Here is a 14,717-nt window from a genome sequence, read left to right as displayed (position 1 = left end):
TGTACGCCGCCTGCATCAACTGTACGGTTGGGAAAGGATCAATGCCCTACTCATAGTGAAGGTTATCCTTTAAGATTAACACTAATTCAAGAGATTCATAACATGTAAAGTAAGGGTCTGATACGTCCCGTGCTTCACTAATACAAGGGTATCAGCATGCGTAAACAACCTACACGAGATGCATGCCTAGCAAAGTATGTGGGGCTCATCATACGTAGTGATCATCACAATGTGGAATACGATTTATAGATAACCGGCTCGACCCGCACTCTTACTATACGGATATTCGCCGGCATGGCCAACGCTACCATGGATTTACGAGAACACCTCAGAGCACACAACACATATGCTGGGTGAATTACGTGACACGATTTGTTCATGGAGCGACTATTTGCGAACATCCAATCCTAGGGTAATGTGGAACTACATTAGAGAATTACCCACATCAAAATGTGCACCACTACCCGAAGGCTCAAGGACTTACGTGCCCCAAGAGGGTCTCTACCCAGAGCACATTACGTCTATGATAGAATATTTGAATCACTGGTCATGATACATCTTACACATCATTTGCACTTATAGAGAATATAAACTTAATCATAACGAATATAACTGAATTTAAATCATAAAGAATATCAACTGAATTATGGAGGTTCTGGAATAGCAAGACACAAGCCCAAGCCGTAAAGATAGACGGCACGAGGCCAACATAATAAAGAGAAGATTGATAATGGTCAACTCAACGAAAGTGGCAATGGCCAACATAATAAGAGAAGAGTGATAATGGTCAACTCAATAATTAAGGAGAGTGGCAATGGCCAACTAAATATAAAGACGAGTAGCAGGGCCAACTCAAATAAAGAGACGAGGCAGGAGCAAGGCTTGTATCCATGTCCTCACATAAATTCAGAGAAATCACTTGTATTTGACATCATCTCATAATCCCAAAAGGGCCAATAGTTGTAATGATATTAACCAAATCAATTGATAGGATAATTCTCAGAAAATATAAACATGGAGAGGCAAGATAGTTCACATCATTAAAGGAATGAAAAGGCAAGATAATTCACATTATTAAAAGTATGAAAAGGCAAGAGAATTCATATCATAAAAGGCATGGAAATGCAAGATAAATATAATAATTTAAATTAGTGTAAGCTTAAAGGATAAAACCCGCACCTTAGCCTATTGATCCTTCAGAAATATTTCCTATGGCCAGGTCCTAATCTAATTTACCCGTTGGTAGAGCCTGGACTGCCCTTCCTCTTTCTCCACCGACTTCAATCTCTTAATTTCTCTCTATTCTGTTGGGATTTCCACACGGCCTGGAGATGGGTTCTTATATTTGATTCTGTGTTTCTGGATTTATCTTACACAACTCTACTTGCGCGGGGACGTGCGTACGTGCCTAGAGGTGTGCGGCAGATTCTAGACTAGCATGGAGTGCGGACGACCATTAATAGTTTTGGTTTCATCTTTTTGTTGTAGTCCCTAGATGTCCATTGAGCAACGGTCCTGATCGACCAGACTAAATCACCGTGACCAGCACTAACTTCCGGTCTTCTTTGCTTGCATCTTGCTTTGTTTTAGTGGGGGTTTGAATTATGGCCCTGATTCATCAGATCCTCTCCCCTGGACGTTCCGGATTTGCTGCCCGACGATCTCTGGCCCTTAAAATCGATGGTGTGGATGGGTTTTATCGGAAGGTCTCTAAGAAGTGTCTTTCCGCACGACGTAATTGTGTTGGAGTGAAAGACGGCAACGCGCCTCTTCTTCCTCGTTCGGACGCAGGGTCTTTTGCAATGTATTGTGAGGTCCACTGTGATGTTCGATAAGAAATCCACTCCGTTCATCAGCTTTACGGGGTGACGTTAGGCCATGGGCTAAGCAGAAGATGGAATGAATCCTTTGCGGCAACATTTTCACCACCTCTGTTACCGCGTGCGGTGATTGCTATATGGAATGGTTGTTTCGAAATAGGTGGGGTCCATTTGTGATTGACTTCGAGAAGATCCACTCTGTTCACCACTTTTATATCGCTATGTTAGGACACGGGGTCAGATATGAGGCAATTTGGTTAGTCGAGTAGGCCGTACAGTGTGTCCAAGTAGCAACCAACACTCACCTGTTAAACCTCATGCACTAGAGATGTAGCTTGCTGTGACAATTTGAAATTTAATGTGAATTGAGTTCTTTTGTGTGAAGTCCACTTTACTATTTGTAGTTGTACGATCCGCTCTTTTCATTGCGTTTAACATGCCCTGTTAGGATAAGGGTCCAAAGATGGAACAGATCTGTTAATCGGGTGGGCCGCACGGTACAATTTAGCTTCAACGATGGTATGTAATGGCATTGAATATTTACAATCTTGCCATCCATTTCTCAATCAACTTCCGACGTCTGTTACGTCGACGTGCCTCATCCGAATGTCTTGAAATTAGTCGAACATTCCTCTTTTTTTTTCGTGCTCTTTCTATCAGTCAAGTTTGAGCCTTGATCGCTTAAAGACAATCAAGATACTTTTTCAATGGCTAACACACTTCATAATTTCAAAATAGCATTTGTACACATCTAATTGTCATGTTACCCGGTGGTTTGGACCTATAACCCGAGATCTTCATAATGACTGAATTATCATAATGTTTTGATGGCCCGTTTGAGGGATCCAAATATGATGGAGGGTCAGATGACATGCTAAAAATATAAAGACCTGATGGTTGGTATTCTAGTCATGCATTTAAGTGATTAAACTATTAGTTTTGTAAATGGATGGACATAAAACGGGTTTATGGAGTAATTAGGGGTAGAACATGCATACCGTTATATTTGAGTAACTTGTTCACATGTGTAAATTCATCAGATTGTAGTTCTAATGGTGGATTAAGCATATTCATATAAGGTGAACAAGGTGAACGGATCAAAATCTTGATCTAATAAGTATACGGACGGATGTAGGGGTCAAGTAGCTAGTTTACTATAATCCAAGAGCTGAAATTTGACGTACGGTTAATTTATGATAATTAAGCATGGTATAAAATTTCACCTTAAACGGATAGCAGGAATCATATGATCTAGAATTCAGGGGTCTAGGTTAGTGGCAATTTCGTAATCAATGTTGATCTATGAGTATTGGGAAATCTAATGGCTCCACATGGTTAAAGGCATGTTTCAAAGAAATTCTTACAAAATAACATCTATCTAAATCATTATGGATAGGGAGTAATTCGTAACGTCGTTTAAGGAAAAGTACTTATGGCAAATCACGTGATGAATGGTCTTGTCTTGAAATCAACGGCCAGAAGATTTATTCTATTGCTTGGAAGTCATTATCAAAGGTTAGATTTGTGTCCGGGCGAGGATGTAAGGCTAAGATAGTTAGATTTCTATCGTACGCATGTACATATTATGTTAACTTCTTGATAACGCTCGAGAACTTTCAATACACGGGTATCGAAATGTTCGAGGCGTTACAATAAACAATGCCCCCAACTCCGAAGATTGGTCCTCCACTGTTAATCTCTCCAACAGACCTTTCATCGCCACATTTCTAGGCTTAGCCTCCTCTTCGTAGCTCTCTCGTTTGCTAGATTTGTTGTTTCTTTTGGTATGCTTCTTGGTTGCAATCCTAACCTTGGGATGGCTTCTCGAGTTGTATAGCTTCTCTTCTTAGGGGTTTTCCTTGTTTTTGTTTTGTTTTTAACTTTTCTTTTGTTGCTTTTTTTGTTTTTAGCCTTTGTTTTTGTCTCTCGTTTCCAGGATACTCTTGCTCCCTTTCTTTAAATAATATTCCAATCTTCCAAAAAAAAAAAAAAACCAACTCCGAGGCAAGGTATTCTGTATCAGTAACGGTGGTTGTAACAGTAACCACTATTACCGATACAGGTATCGGTTGTAATGGTTAATACAGGGGTGTAACGGTCGTTACGCCCTTTCTAACGGTTGAAAATTTTTCTTTTGCCTGAAAATTTTTGAAAAATAATTTATCTAGAAAATCCAGAATAACGTAAATATTCCAAATATATATTCATTTTTTGTTTTGAACATGTTTATGGTAGTGTAACGGTCCACTCTTTAGTGAGAGTGTTGAATCGTGCTATCTAGTGAATTTGTGAACATAATTACGTCTCTAATGTTTACACATCACAATCAAGCACTAGAACTAGAAATCAGGAAAAAAAAAAAAGGCATAAATGCTACTGTTTAAATGTTTTGAAAAAATTGCCCTCTAAGCTTCTATTCGCTCAAATCACTTCAATCTACGGTTTTAATCTTAAAAATTATAGTAAGAGTGGTCGAAATCTATTGTAAAATGGTCTAGGAGAGTTTCTGGAATAAGAAAAGTGAAAAAAAAAAAAAAAAAAAAAAAAGAGGAGAAAAAAAAGGTGGTCATTTTATTTACCGTTGCGGGGGTAGTAGTCGTTATCCCTTGTAACGGCCTTTAAGGCCACCGTAACAGCCGATACAATCCAAAAACAAAACCAACTGTCATGTATCGCGTAACGTTCATAGTCGTTACCTATACGTATCGGCCTTTACGGGCGTATCATAACGGATACGGAACACCTTGCTCCGAAGACAATTTCCCCCTCTTAAAGAACTTAGAAATGAAGTTAACATCTCTTTTCACCACACTTCACAAAGACTGAAAGAAAGCAATGGGGAAGTCGTCCGAACCCAGCGCTTTGTCTCCGCCCAAAGAATCTATGATTGATTTGATTCCTCCTCATCGATCGGTTTCTTGAGCATCTCCAACTCCGCTAGGGAAAATTTATTGAAGGAGAGATTGTTAAGCATGGTGTGCCGTAAAGGCCATTATGTAAAGGTAACGGTGGCAACCGTTACACATTATGGGGTCGTAAAGGTCGTAACGGCCGTTACAAAAAAAATGACCCATAACGGCCCATTACGCCCCCCGTAACAATCCGTTACGAAACCGATACAAGTTTTTCGTATTTCTTTTCAATAAAGAAAAGAGAGAGACAGAGACAGAGAGAGAGAGAGAGAGAGAGAGAGATTGTAATAGTTGTTACTGCCATTACACCCCATAGCATAAAGGTAACGGTGGTGGCCGTTACGACCATCATTACCATTATGGAATACCTTATTGTTGAGTCAAGGACGGGGACCCTCTTCTAGAGATAGGAGGTCCCTAAAGAATCTCACCATAGTTGTGCTAAGTTGCTTCTTCCCTTTGATCCTTTTGCCATCTTCGACTAAACTTACTATTTTGTTGTTTCTGGCATTGGCATTGGCACTGGCAATGCTATGGAAAAATCTAGTGTTTTGTCCATTCCTTGAGCCACATGGCCCTCAACCGCTGCCTCCATTTGATTTCATCCTCTTTAATGCGTGTTTAGCATATTCTAACCACAGATCGGCGTGGCGAAAATTTTCAACTTCTAACAGAAAGCCCCCTCCATATGCAGGGCTTGGATCTCCTCCCAAATGAGCTCAAATTCGATCTCCCTGCTCCCGAAAAGCTCACACTGCCCCTGAATAAGTTTGTTTCAACAGTTTCAATTTTTTACTTTACTTGCAACAAAACCTTGCACTTAGAACAATTCCCACCATTCCTTCACTAAGTTTGACCATTCCTTCACTAAGTTTGTAAGCCATCCACTTCCAACTAGTAAGCAGTTCGAATCTAAAAGGCTTGGGTCCCCAACATCCTTCAAAAGATTTTTTATTTTTTTATTTTTTTTAACTTGGGTCTCCAATTCACCTCCACTTCCATCAGGATGGGGCAATGATTTGAGATTGGTCTAGGCAGGCCTCGGAGATGAACTAATAGAAAGAGCACCAATAAGCAAACACGACCAATCTATTTCTTTTTTTTTATTTTAAGGTGACACGAGGAATCTATCTAGGCAAAAAAAGATGGCATTAACTGTTATCATGACCATTAGTCCAGGTAAACTTAGCTCCTACCACAGGCAATCTAGTAAATCATGGTAGGAAACTCATTCCGAGAAATCCTTAATGGCACGAAACATATGACTGCCATTAGACTTCTCGTGGGTGAACCTAATCACGTTGAAGTCACCCCCCACACACCATGGCATATGCCAATAATCACGAACAAATGACAACCCCTCCCACATAGCCAGCCTAAGCTCTGCCTAGCAAGGGCCGCAGACAGCAAAAAATAGCCATCTGAAACCCAAAGCCACCTTCGATATCACAACTAAGACAGAAAACTAACTGCACCAGTTGTCTCCTTTGGCCCATATTTCAATGTTCCAAGCCACAGTAATGCCCCTGTTGCCTGAAGCATGTAACACCACCCAGTCTTTGCTTCTAATTCCCCAAATGGAGTCCAACATCCAAAGATTAAAAAAACGCATTCCAACTAAGAACCCTCATTGGGAAACCTACCTAGCCCCTCTACCCTTCTTCACTCCACTCACCTTAATTGTCAAGTTGTAGTTGATCGACGATTTGAGATTGAGAAGCTCTCTCCACCACTTCAGAGATTTCTTGATCTTCTTGGGGAGGGTAGCGTGACCATTATGGTTGCCTTCTTGAAAAATTGCAGAAAGGCGATTGCATCCTTGTCAGAATCACCATAGGTGACCCCACTAACTTCCTTTACCCACTTCAAACTTCTCATCTCTAACCAAACCTTTCCTATTTTCTTGTAATGAACTTCCACCAACCTTGGATTGTCTACTACAAACATCGATATCGACATTGGGGAACCTTGAGTAGCCCAGATGGGAGTGACGCCAATGGTCTCGTCTTCTTCCTGGTTCCAAAACCTCAGAGCCAGCAACTCCCCACTCTCTTATTCTTTGACGAATGGAAGAGAAACCGACATCGTGTCAACCGGAATGATTTCCTCCTTGATCAATACTAGAAAAGAGGACATATCCAGTGTCGAAAAGACTTCGGTTACCACCAACAGGAGTTGAATGAGAGAAATCGATCACTAGGTGAGGCGTCCTTCTGAGGACTTGGCTTTTGGCTTCCTCAAGATGAGATAGGAATAACCGGAAATCGAGAGAAAACCTCTCATCTATAAGGGGTGGGAAGAAGTCGCACGTGATGAGTTAACACAAACAAGAGATAGAAAGGCCCTAACACGAGTCAGGGAGGTTATCGGAGCGAAATCAACTTCGAAGGGCCCACTTAAGCCATGCGTCCAGCTCCCATCTATTCCTATGTCACCAAGGCAACTTGGCTTAAATCATGTCGGCAGTCACATGCGTCACAACGTCTTGACATGTACCTGTCCGCCAACCATACACCAACTAGACGTGGCGCCATTTGCAAGTTCAGGAGCCACCTGTGCCCGAGCCTCCAGCCTTGGAGAACCGCGTGTCTGGATCCTCTAGTGAGCCTTAGTTGATCACGAAATCTTCCTCACCACATGTCGCGGCAAGGTTCAAACATCAAACCTGACATCCTCTAGACTCCCAATCGCCTATCCGCCACTGCAATGATCAATGTCTCTCCACCAAGCGAATCGTCGGGCGAAAATTGACAACCGAGTTGTGGTTATGCCCCCGTCACTCTAGATCTGCCCCCTTCCCCGCCACACATTGGTCAGAGAGGTGACATCTAACCTCCCAAAGAGACAGTTGTTGTCATCTCTACAGCGACACTAGCTACTTGGCCATGTGTCTCCAAGATAAACCTCTCACCACCCTTCGCTCTGACGACCAATCTGATTCCTCCATATCGTCACCTTTCAGGACCACCATGGTGGTGCTCTGTCACCATCCCCAAATCGTTCTCTGCAACTCCCCAAATGGCTTCCAACCTTCCTCTGCTACTAGACTTTGTCCCATCTCTTTAGCAGACCCCAGCTCATCTCTCTTTCAACCCAAACATGCAAGCAACGGTTGTCGATGAAGATTGGGAGTAAAGAAAGATCTGGATCAGCCCTCTTCTTTTTCACACAAATTTTCATAGTGTTGAACTCCTCCCCCTTTCTCTGCCGCCTGATCGATGGCTGCCACTTCTCCCATGCAGCACCCAAGTGCTATGAAGGTATTGATGAACCAAAGCCCCAAAGGAACTCCCCATAATAGGAACCATATTTCCTCCACATCGAGAAATGAGCTCTTTGACCACTTCCGAACTGAAATCACAAAGTTGTTGAAGAAAACACTCACCATGACCACCCTATCGAGGTCGATGCTAGCCGATAAAGAAATCCAGACCTTGTTTTCTCCAATGGCTTTTAGCACAACATCCTTCACCTCCACTTTGGATCAAGCCTTTAAGCATCTCCGAATTCCCTGCATCATAGCGTCAGCCTGAGTCTTGGCAACAACGAAAGTTTAAAAGGTAGGCCAAGCCTTCAAGAGGACTCCAAGGTGCACCATCACTCTCGAGCCTAACCTTGTTCCACACCCATTTCAATTCTTATGGCCGAGGCTCCTCCGAAGAGGCCTCGTTAGGACCTAGTTCCAAGGTCGCAGGCACAAATAGAACTGGAGCTTTCCCACGATGACATTGTGGGTAACAGCTTAGTTGAAGATCTTGCTTCTCCTCTTCTGACTGACCTTCTTCTTGCCCATAGCTTCGTTGACAATTTTCGGTCCATACTATACTTTTTGGACTGAAATCTTCTTCCCTCTAAAGCCCTTGCCGTGAATGGACTTCACCACCTAAGAGGCTCCCTCCCACGAGCTCATCCATATGAAAGCAAAGCAGAGAATGATTGAGGAGTTGTGAACTTTGGGAATGATGATTTCACCGCTCTGACGTTGCCGAAGACCCCAAAGAAATTGAGATGTGACCACTCCTCCAGGGAAATTCTCCATGAACAAAGTGGGGAAACCGCTAGGGGTTCAACCACTGCATGGGTCCTAACACTCCGTTGACCTTCCCTTTTTTGAAATCCCTCACTGACCTTCTCCCTCCCCCCTGCAACCTTGAACCTCACACCCTCTTCCCCTCGGACCTCGACAACCATGTCCGCCCTTGCTCCTTACCCACCTTGAACTCTAAAGGGCTTCTCTACCTTCATCCCCTTTAGGAGCTCATCGAAAAGACAAGCTACTAACATCATGGGATGGGCCATTGCTTCTCCCTTTGTACCATCTCGAAGTGCTTCTCACCCATCTTCTTGAGTTCTTACCACACCGAACTTCATCTATCGACTCTTGATCTTCTCTCATATAGGGTTTTTGTTTTTTGTCAAGTATATCTCTCTCAGTCAGAGCAACAACTCTCATTGATCAGAGGGTTACAAAGAGGGGTGGCACTACGGGCCTCATGTATCCAAATAAAATAAAATAAAATAAAAGAATAAAAAACTAATTCCATTGGAATTGTCTTTGTCAATCTCCCATCTGAATAAAGCCCAGGTAAAACACATTGCTTTGACCACCTATTGAAAAGATCATTCAGCACCAAATGAAAATCAAGTGTGGCCCCACTCTTCATCATGAGACCTCCACATTTTAGATATAAAGATATCCTTGGGAAAAAGTGGTCCATCATTGGAGATCACTTCTAACAAGTTCCTTGTCAACTTCCAAGCATGATAATGAATTTACATGTGCAAGTTGACAATGATTAACACTGTAAGGAAAGCCACCCCCATCCCAAGCTGAAGGAGCTTTGACACTCGTCTTTTTTCCTTACCTTTTGTGTTATATCAAATAAATTAACACAAAACAAATAAATTCACATGTTTTCAATGGAACGAACAAGTCTGGTGTTAGGATAAATTCCTCTAATTTATCTTAGAAGCAACAACCATGAATGCCAAAGGAGTTCCAATCCAAGCCTTCATAAAGGGGAAAAAAATCAAGAATGTAGAGAATAAGAAGATTCTATTTGCAGTTTGACCTCAGTAGAAGGTCTGAAAAGTTTCTAGATCCCCCTTCCAAATAGCAAAATTTAAGTTTTGACGTAATCGATAAGGATATCTAAACAGGGAAGTTTTGTTAAAGGGGATTGTCCACATTTTACTAGGAGGTAGCAGTATTCCATATGAGGGGTTAGAAATTTTGTTTTAATGAGGCCGCTTGCAGTATCCTATTGCTAAAGGAAGATTCTAATATTAGGTTTTAATAGAAGGGTTAATCTCCCAAAATTGATGCTATCCAAGACAAAGACGTCATAAATTAATAGAGGGGCCTTGGACAAATACCTGTAATGCTGCTTGAAAAATCAGTCGCTCATCACTGTCCATAGGCCTTTCCTCTCCTACTGCAGCATGATGTGCAGCATCACTTAAAACAGCAGGCTGTGAAACAGCAACAGACTTTCCATGCATCAAAGATGTAGGTAGGAACCTCCTTGTACTGGCGTTTTCGTAAATAATGACTTCATCGTCATTTTCCCCGCCTAAATCATTTCATTTAAAACTTTATCAGTGGCATTTGCATCTACACAACAATAATATTTGCTATGGAATAGAAAAAGGAAAGAAAAAAAAAAAAACAGTGGCCATCACCTCCAGTTTCCAATGAAGCTTTTGATTCGGTATGACCTGGATAGAGTCTGGTCCTAGGATCATACTGAGACTTTTCTTGTAATCCCTCATCCAAAAAATCAGGGCGAGTTCCTACCTCAAACTCCATTGGCATCCTCACTCTTTCATGTGGCTGCCAACCATTACTACTGGAATTGAAAGCAGATTTTGTAGTGGGAAACATCAGGTTCTGAGATGATACACCAGAACCTACAAAATAGATAACGAAATCAGCGCATGATAATTATTCATCATTCAATTCAAATGTAGGCAGTTTTCATCTATGAAATGTTCACTTTTTGGATTTGAACTGGATATGTCAGCCCATGATGGAAGCTCCCTGAAATTAGCAGATGCAAATGGCCCCGGTGGAAATGATGAAGGTCCAACTTCTGCTTCATTTTCGCTGTCTGAAGAACTAATATCTATGGGAGTATCCATAGTTAATGAAGAAAGACTTGCCTCTTCTTCAGCAAACTTAAAAAGAGAGATCCTGTCCCTGACTGGTATCCCAATCTGTGAAAGACCAAGAACACAAAAGATGATGGAGATCTGATCATCAATCCGAAATATATACTAACAATCCTATCAAAAAGCCTCATGGAGTCAAATGGTACTAACAGTCAAACTTACCAGGTCCTGGAGATGTCTCAAAATCGAGCTGCAAATCCATTCCCTCATAAAAATGCAACATCTCCGAGCAGAGTGAAATAGACCATGGAGAGGATCAACATAGCTTGGCATCTAGTAAGACTGCATACCCACACTTCCTAGAGAACTGGCATATCGATTGGCGAAAGAGAACCACAACAACACAAATGCACGGCAATTTATTAGCAGATGTCCAACTGTCTGTATCAACAGGCAGATCAAAAGTAACTGCAAATTGCATCTCACTGAAGGAGATGATGGACCATAAAGATTCAGATTTGTGGAAGTTTCTATAGCAGTCATTGGAGAAGTTTTGAGATTAAATGAAGCCCTCTCGAAATTTTACGATGGAAAAGTTTAAATGAGCATAGTTATGTGAAATTTAAACATATAGTCACGGACAATAGTTTTACAGGTAATTCTCTGAGGTATGGCATAAGCCTATTCAAATGAAGACATTCAATTTCACAGAGATAGCACTGGAAGAACACGAAACAGCACATTCCACATACAGGAGATAGTGTAGAAAGTGATAAACTGCAAAAATGAAAATAGAAATGACTGAATCCCGTCACAATTCAGAATGATAGAAACAATAATGCCCGAAGATGTATGGAAATGCCTGCAGAAATTCATGTCCACTACTATTTGTTATGTGCATCTCAGGGTTGTTCGGCTCCCAGGAATCTTAAAAGGTGGAAAGAAAGTGTTTCCAGGAAACATTCTTTGAGAAAGAAGGTTTTGGAGGGGTGGGTTTAGGAGGGAATTTGTTGCCTTTTGAAGTTCTGTTTACAGGGAAATTGCAAGCTAGCTTATATGAAGTAAATGAAAAAATGATATTTTGCCAATTATCTGTATTTCCAACGATCCAAATGCAAGAAAGGACATACTTATGGACTCCATTTCCATAGGGCCTACTTTCCAGGTAGTCAAATGAATCCTAAAGAGGGTTTTTTTTTAGCATTAACAAAGACATTTTATTGCAAGGGCCTAAAAGCCAAAAGATATTAAAAATATTTTATTTTATTTTTTAAAGGCCCGCATCAGCTACGGAAAAACCCCATTCCCTAACATCCATTTCGCTTTCAAGATGACCTTTGAAGCTTCACACACACACACACACACACACACACACACACACACACACACACACACACACACAAAGCTTTGCATGGATTCGGGATTCTTCCATTTCACCCCAAAACTACCAAGGAAGCCATCCAACACATCAACCGTCTCCTCGTTACACTGCCATAAGGAACACATATTGACTAGAGTCACGCCTAAAGGTTGAAATTTTGTATAAGTCGCAGTTGCCATTGGCCTATTCACATTCATCTATTGACTTCCAAAGCTAAATGCCAGAGTCCATGCACGCATTTTGGCAGAAAAAATAAAAATAAAAAATAAAAAATCAAGCTGTGCCCAGATTCCAGTGTCCACTCGTGCAATTTTGCCAGAATAACTGTCAACGCTCTCTCAATTTCCTTTGTCTTGTGTGTGTGTGCTTGTGCGCTTCCACTTGAATTCCCATTCAATCAAATCTTACACGTGATAAGCATGAAAGCAAAACTCATTTTCTTCTGTATAGTTCGCTACAAATCCAATATAATGTAAATGGGAAAAAAATTCAAATTCCGCATGGAAATCCCAACAACAAAACTTCACAGAATACTACTTGAAAAGAGAAAAACAATACTAACTGCCATCAACTACCGTCAATACTAAATGACGACTGCTTCCGCATTTGAAAATTTCCCATCATAGGAATAAAAAAGAAATAAATAAAAAAGCAATCTTTTTTATCCAACAACTACAAATAACAGATCACCAACCTCGTCTTTAACATAGTTCATCAGAAAATCTAACAAATATACCTAAAAGCAACAAAAACAACACCTTAGAAGGCAAATCGACATTTAAAGAAGGAAAAAATTCAAAAAAAAAAAAAAAAAAGAGTTATAGGAAGAACTTACAATCGAAGGAGATGATTTGAATCCGGAGATCTCTCGATCAGAGAAACATTCCCTGTAACTCCACTCATAAACCCTAGAAATCATTGCTCGATATCTCACATTGAAGGCTAGGAGAAGGGAGGGAAACGCTTTAAAACCCTAATTTTCCGCCATGTACGCAACGACTCTGGTGATGGGAATTTGAGAGAAAGCAAGAGACGTTGGCTTCTTTCCCACTGATTTCGTCGTCAGAGGTGGCGCAGTATAGAGATTTGCTAATGTGTGCCTATGGAATCTTCCGCCGGTTTACTGGAGCGCTGATCTGAGCCGTTGGATTATGGTGGTCGTCGTCGGTCTAGAACCATAACGGGCGAAAGAGCTCGTTTTGCCTCTGTCGCGGCTGACAATACACCTTCTGTCGCCGCCGGGTCAGGCCAACATTCCGAGGGATCCTTTGATCGAAACCGTCCATACTGTATAGTCTGTGTTGTATAAGATACACTAAGAAAATGAAGCTGAACGAACGATTATTATTGCAACTATTATCTTTAGATGAAATTCAAACTATACAAAGAAAGTTTTAACGGTTGGCATTCAACTTTAAAAATCAAAGGTTAGGATCATCAATTAAGAGTGACTATAAAATAATATATTTTATATTGTATTAAATAGAATAGGAACGGTTAAAATTATAATAACATCTCCACATGTGGGCTCCAGCTGATGGAGGCGCACGCTGGATTGTCAGTCATGACAGACGCAAAATGAACCCGGGGGAAAAGCGTGCGAGTTACGCACGGGGCGCATGTTTGTTTGGGCCGAGCATCACCTGCGGCACGTGATACAGGGCGCGGATTAGATACTTACGGGTTGAGTAGCCAGACTGACTACTGAAGTGACGTCACCAAGTTCCGTGGGCCCCACCATGATGTATGTTTTGTATCTACGCCTTCCATTCATTTGGAGAGATCATTTTAGGGCAATATCCAAAGAATGAGTTAAATCCAAAGCTCTAATGGACCCAGCACAGAAAAAAGTGGGGACAATGACGCTCACCATTAAAAACTTCTAAAGGCCATAAAAGTTTTAGATCAACCTCATATTTATTTTTTCCCTTCTTCCATGTCATTTTTAACTTTTGAACAGGTTGGATTTCAAAGAAATATTATGGTGGGCCTTAGAATAGTTTCAACGGTGGAAATTACTCTCTCCATTGTTTTCTGTGGTGAGGTCCACTACAGATTTTTATCTACCTCATTCTTTGGCTCATGCCCTAAAATGACATCTCAAAATGGATGGACGGTGTGGATACAACACATACATCATAGTGGGCCCACAGAACCAGGTGACGTCACTTCAGTAGCGGACTCGCTACTCAACCTGTCGGTATTTAATCCGCGTCCCGTGATACATGCCCCAGGATGATTGTGGACAAGGGGGATGCTGGGTGCTTCTCGCGAGGAGAACTCAGGGGTTACTGGCGGCACAAACCACCCCTTCTCACATATGTGCGAGATCCGGACCGTCCAGCAGGCGAGGAGCACCTCGATCACAACGGCATGAAAAAATATATATTAACAAATTTGATAACCAAATATTCTTGTTCAACGTAAATATGAGCCGAGTTTATCATTCTTTTTCAGAGTATAAATGTTAGTTCTAAAACAGAAACATATGAT

At 41.3% G+C, this 14,717-nt stretch overlaps 1 protein-coding gene across 4 annotated transcripts in view; it reads right to left on the bottom strand.

Annotated features, from left to right (window-relative positions):
* The window catches only part of LOC131242879 (helicase-like transcription factor CHR28), a 73,466-nt gene extending 60,009 nt beyond the window's left edge, over nt 1-13,457 (bottom strand). The window contains exons 1-6 of one of the 4 annotated variants that reach the window (XM_058241825.1): nt 13,060-13,441; nt 12,919-12,960; nt 11,066-11,210; nt 10,729-10,948; nt 10,415-10,642; nt 10,109-10,305 (exon numbers count right to left, since the gene is read on the bottom strand). In XM_058241825.1, coding sequence (XP_058097808.1) covers nt 10,109-10,305; nt 10,415-10,642; nt 10,729-10,948; nt 11,066-11,176 — 756 coding nt within the window. In that variant the 5' untranslated portion in view covers nt 11,177-11,210; nt 12,919-12,960; nt 13,060-13,441. Of the gene's footprint in view, nt 1-10,108; nt 10,306-10,414; nt 10,643-10,728; nt 10,949-11,065; nt 11,211-12,918; nt 12,961-13,059 lie in introns of all 4 variants that reach the window. The other 3 variants (XM_058241826.1, XM_058241827.1, XM_058241823.1) reach the window with 3 other exon arrangements.
* Between the last annotated feature and the right edge of the window lie 1,260 nt (nt 13,458-14,717).

The sequence above is a fragment of the Magnolia sinica genome, chromosome 4, assembly GCF_029962835.1.
Source record: "Magnolia sinica isolate HGM2019 chromosome 4, MsV1, whole genome shotgun sequence".
Taxonomy (NCBI): Eukaryota; Viridiplantae; Streptophyta; class Magnoliopsida; order Magnoliales; family Magnoliaceae; genus Magnolia; species Magnolia sinica.
The sequence above is the reverse complement of the archived record's forward strand: the minus strand, read 5'-3'. Positions and strand labels throughout refer to the sequence as shown.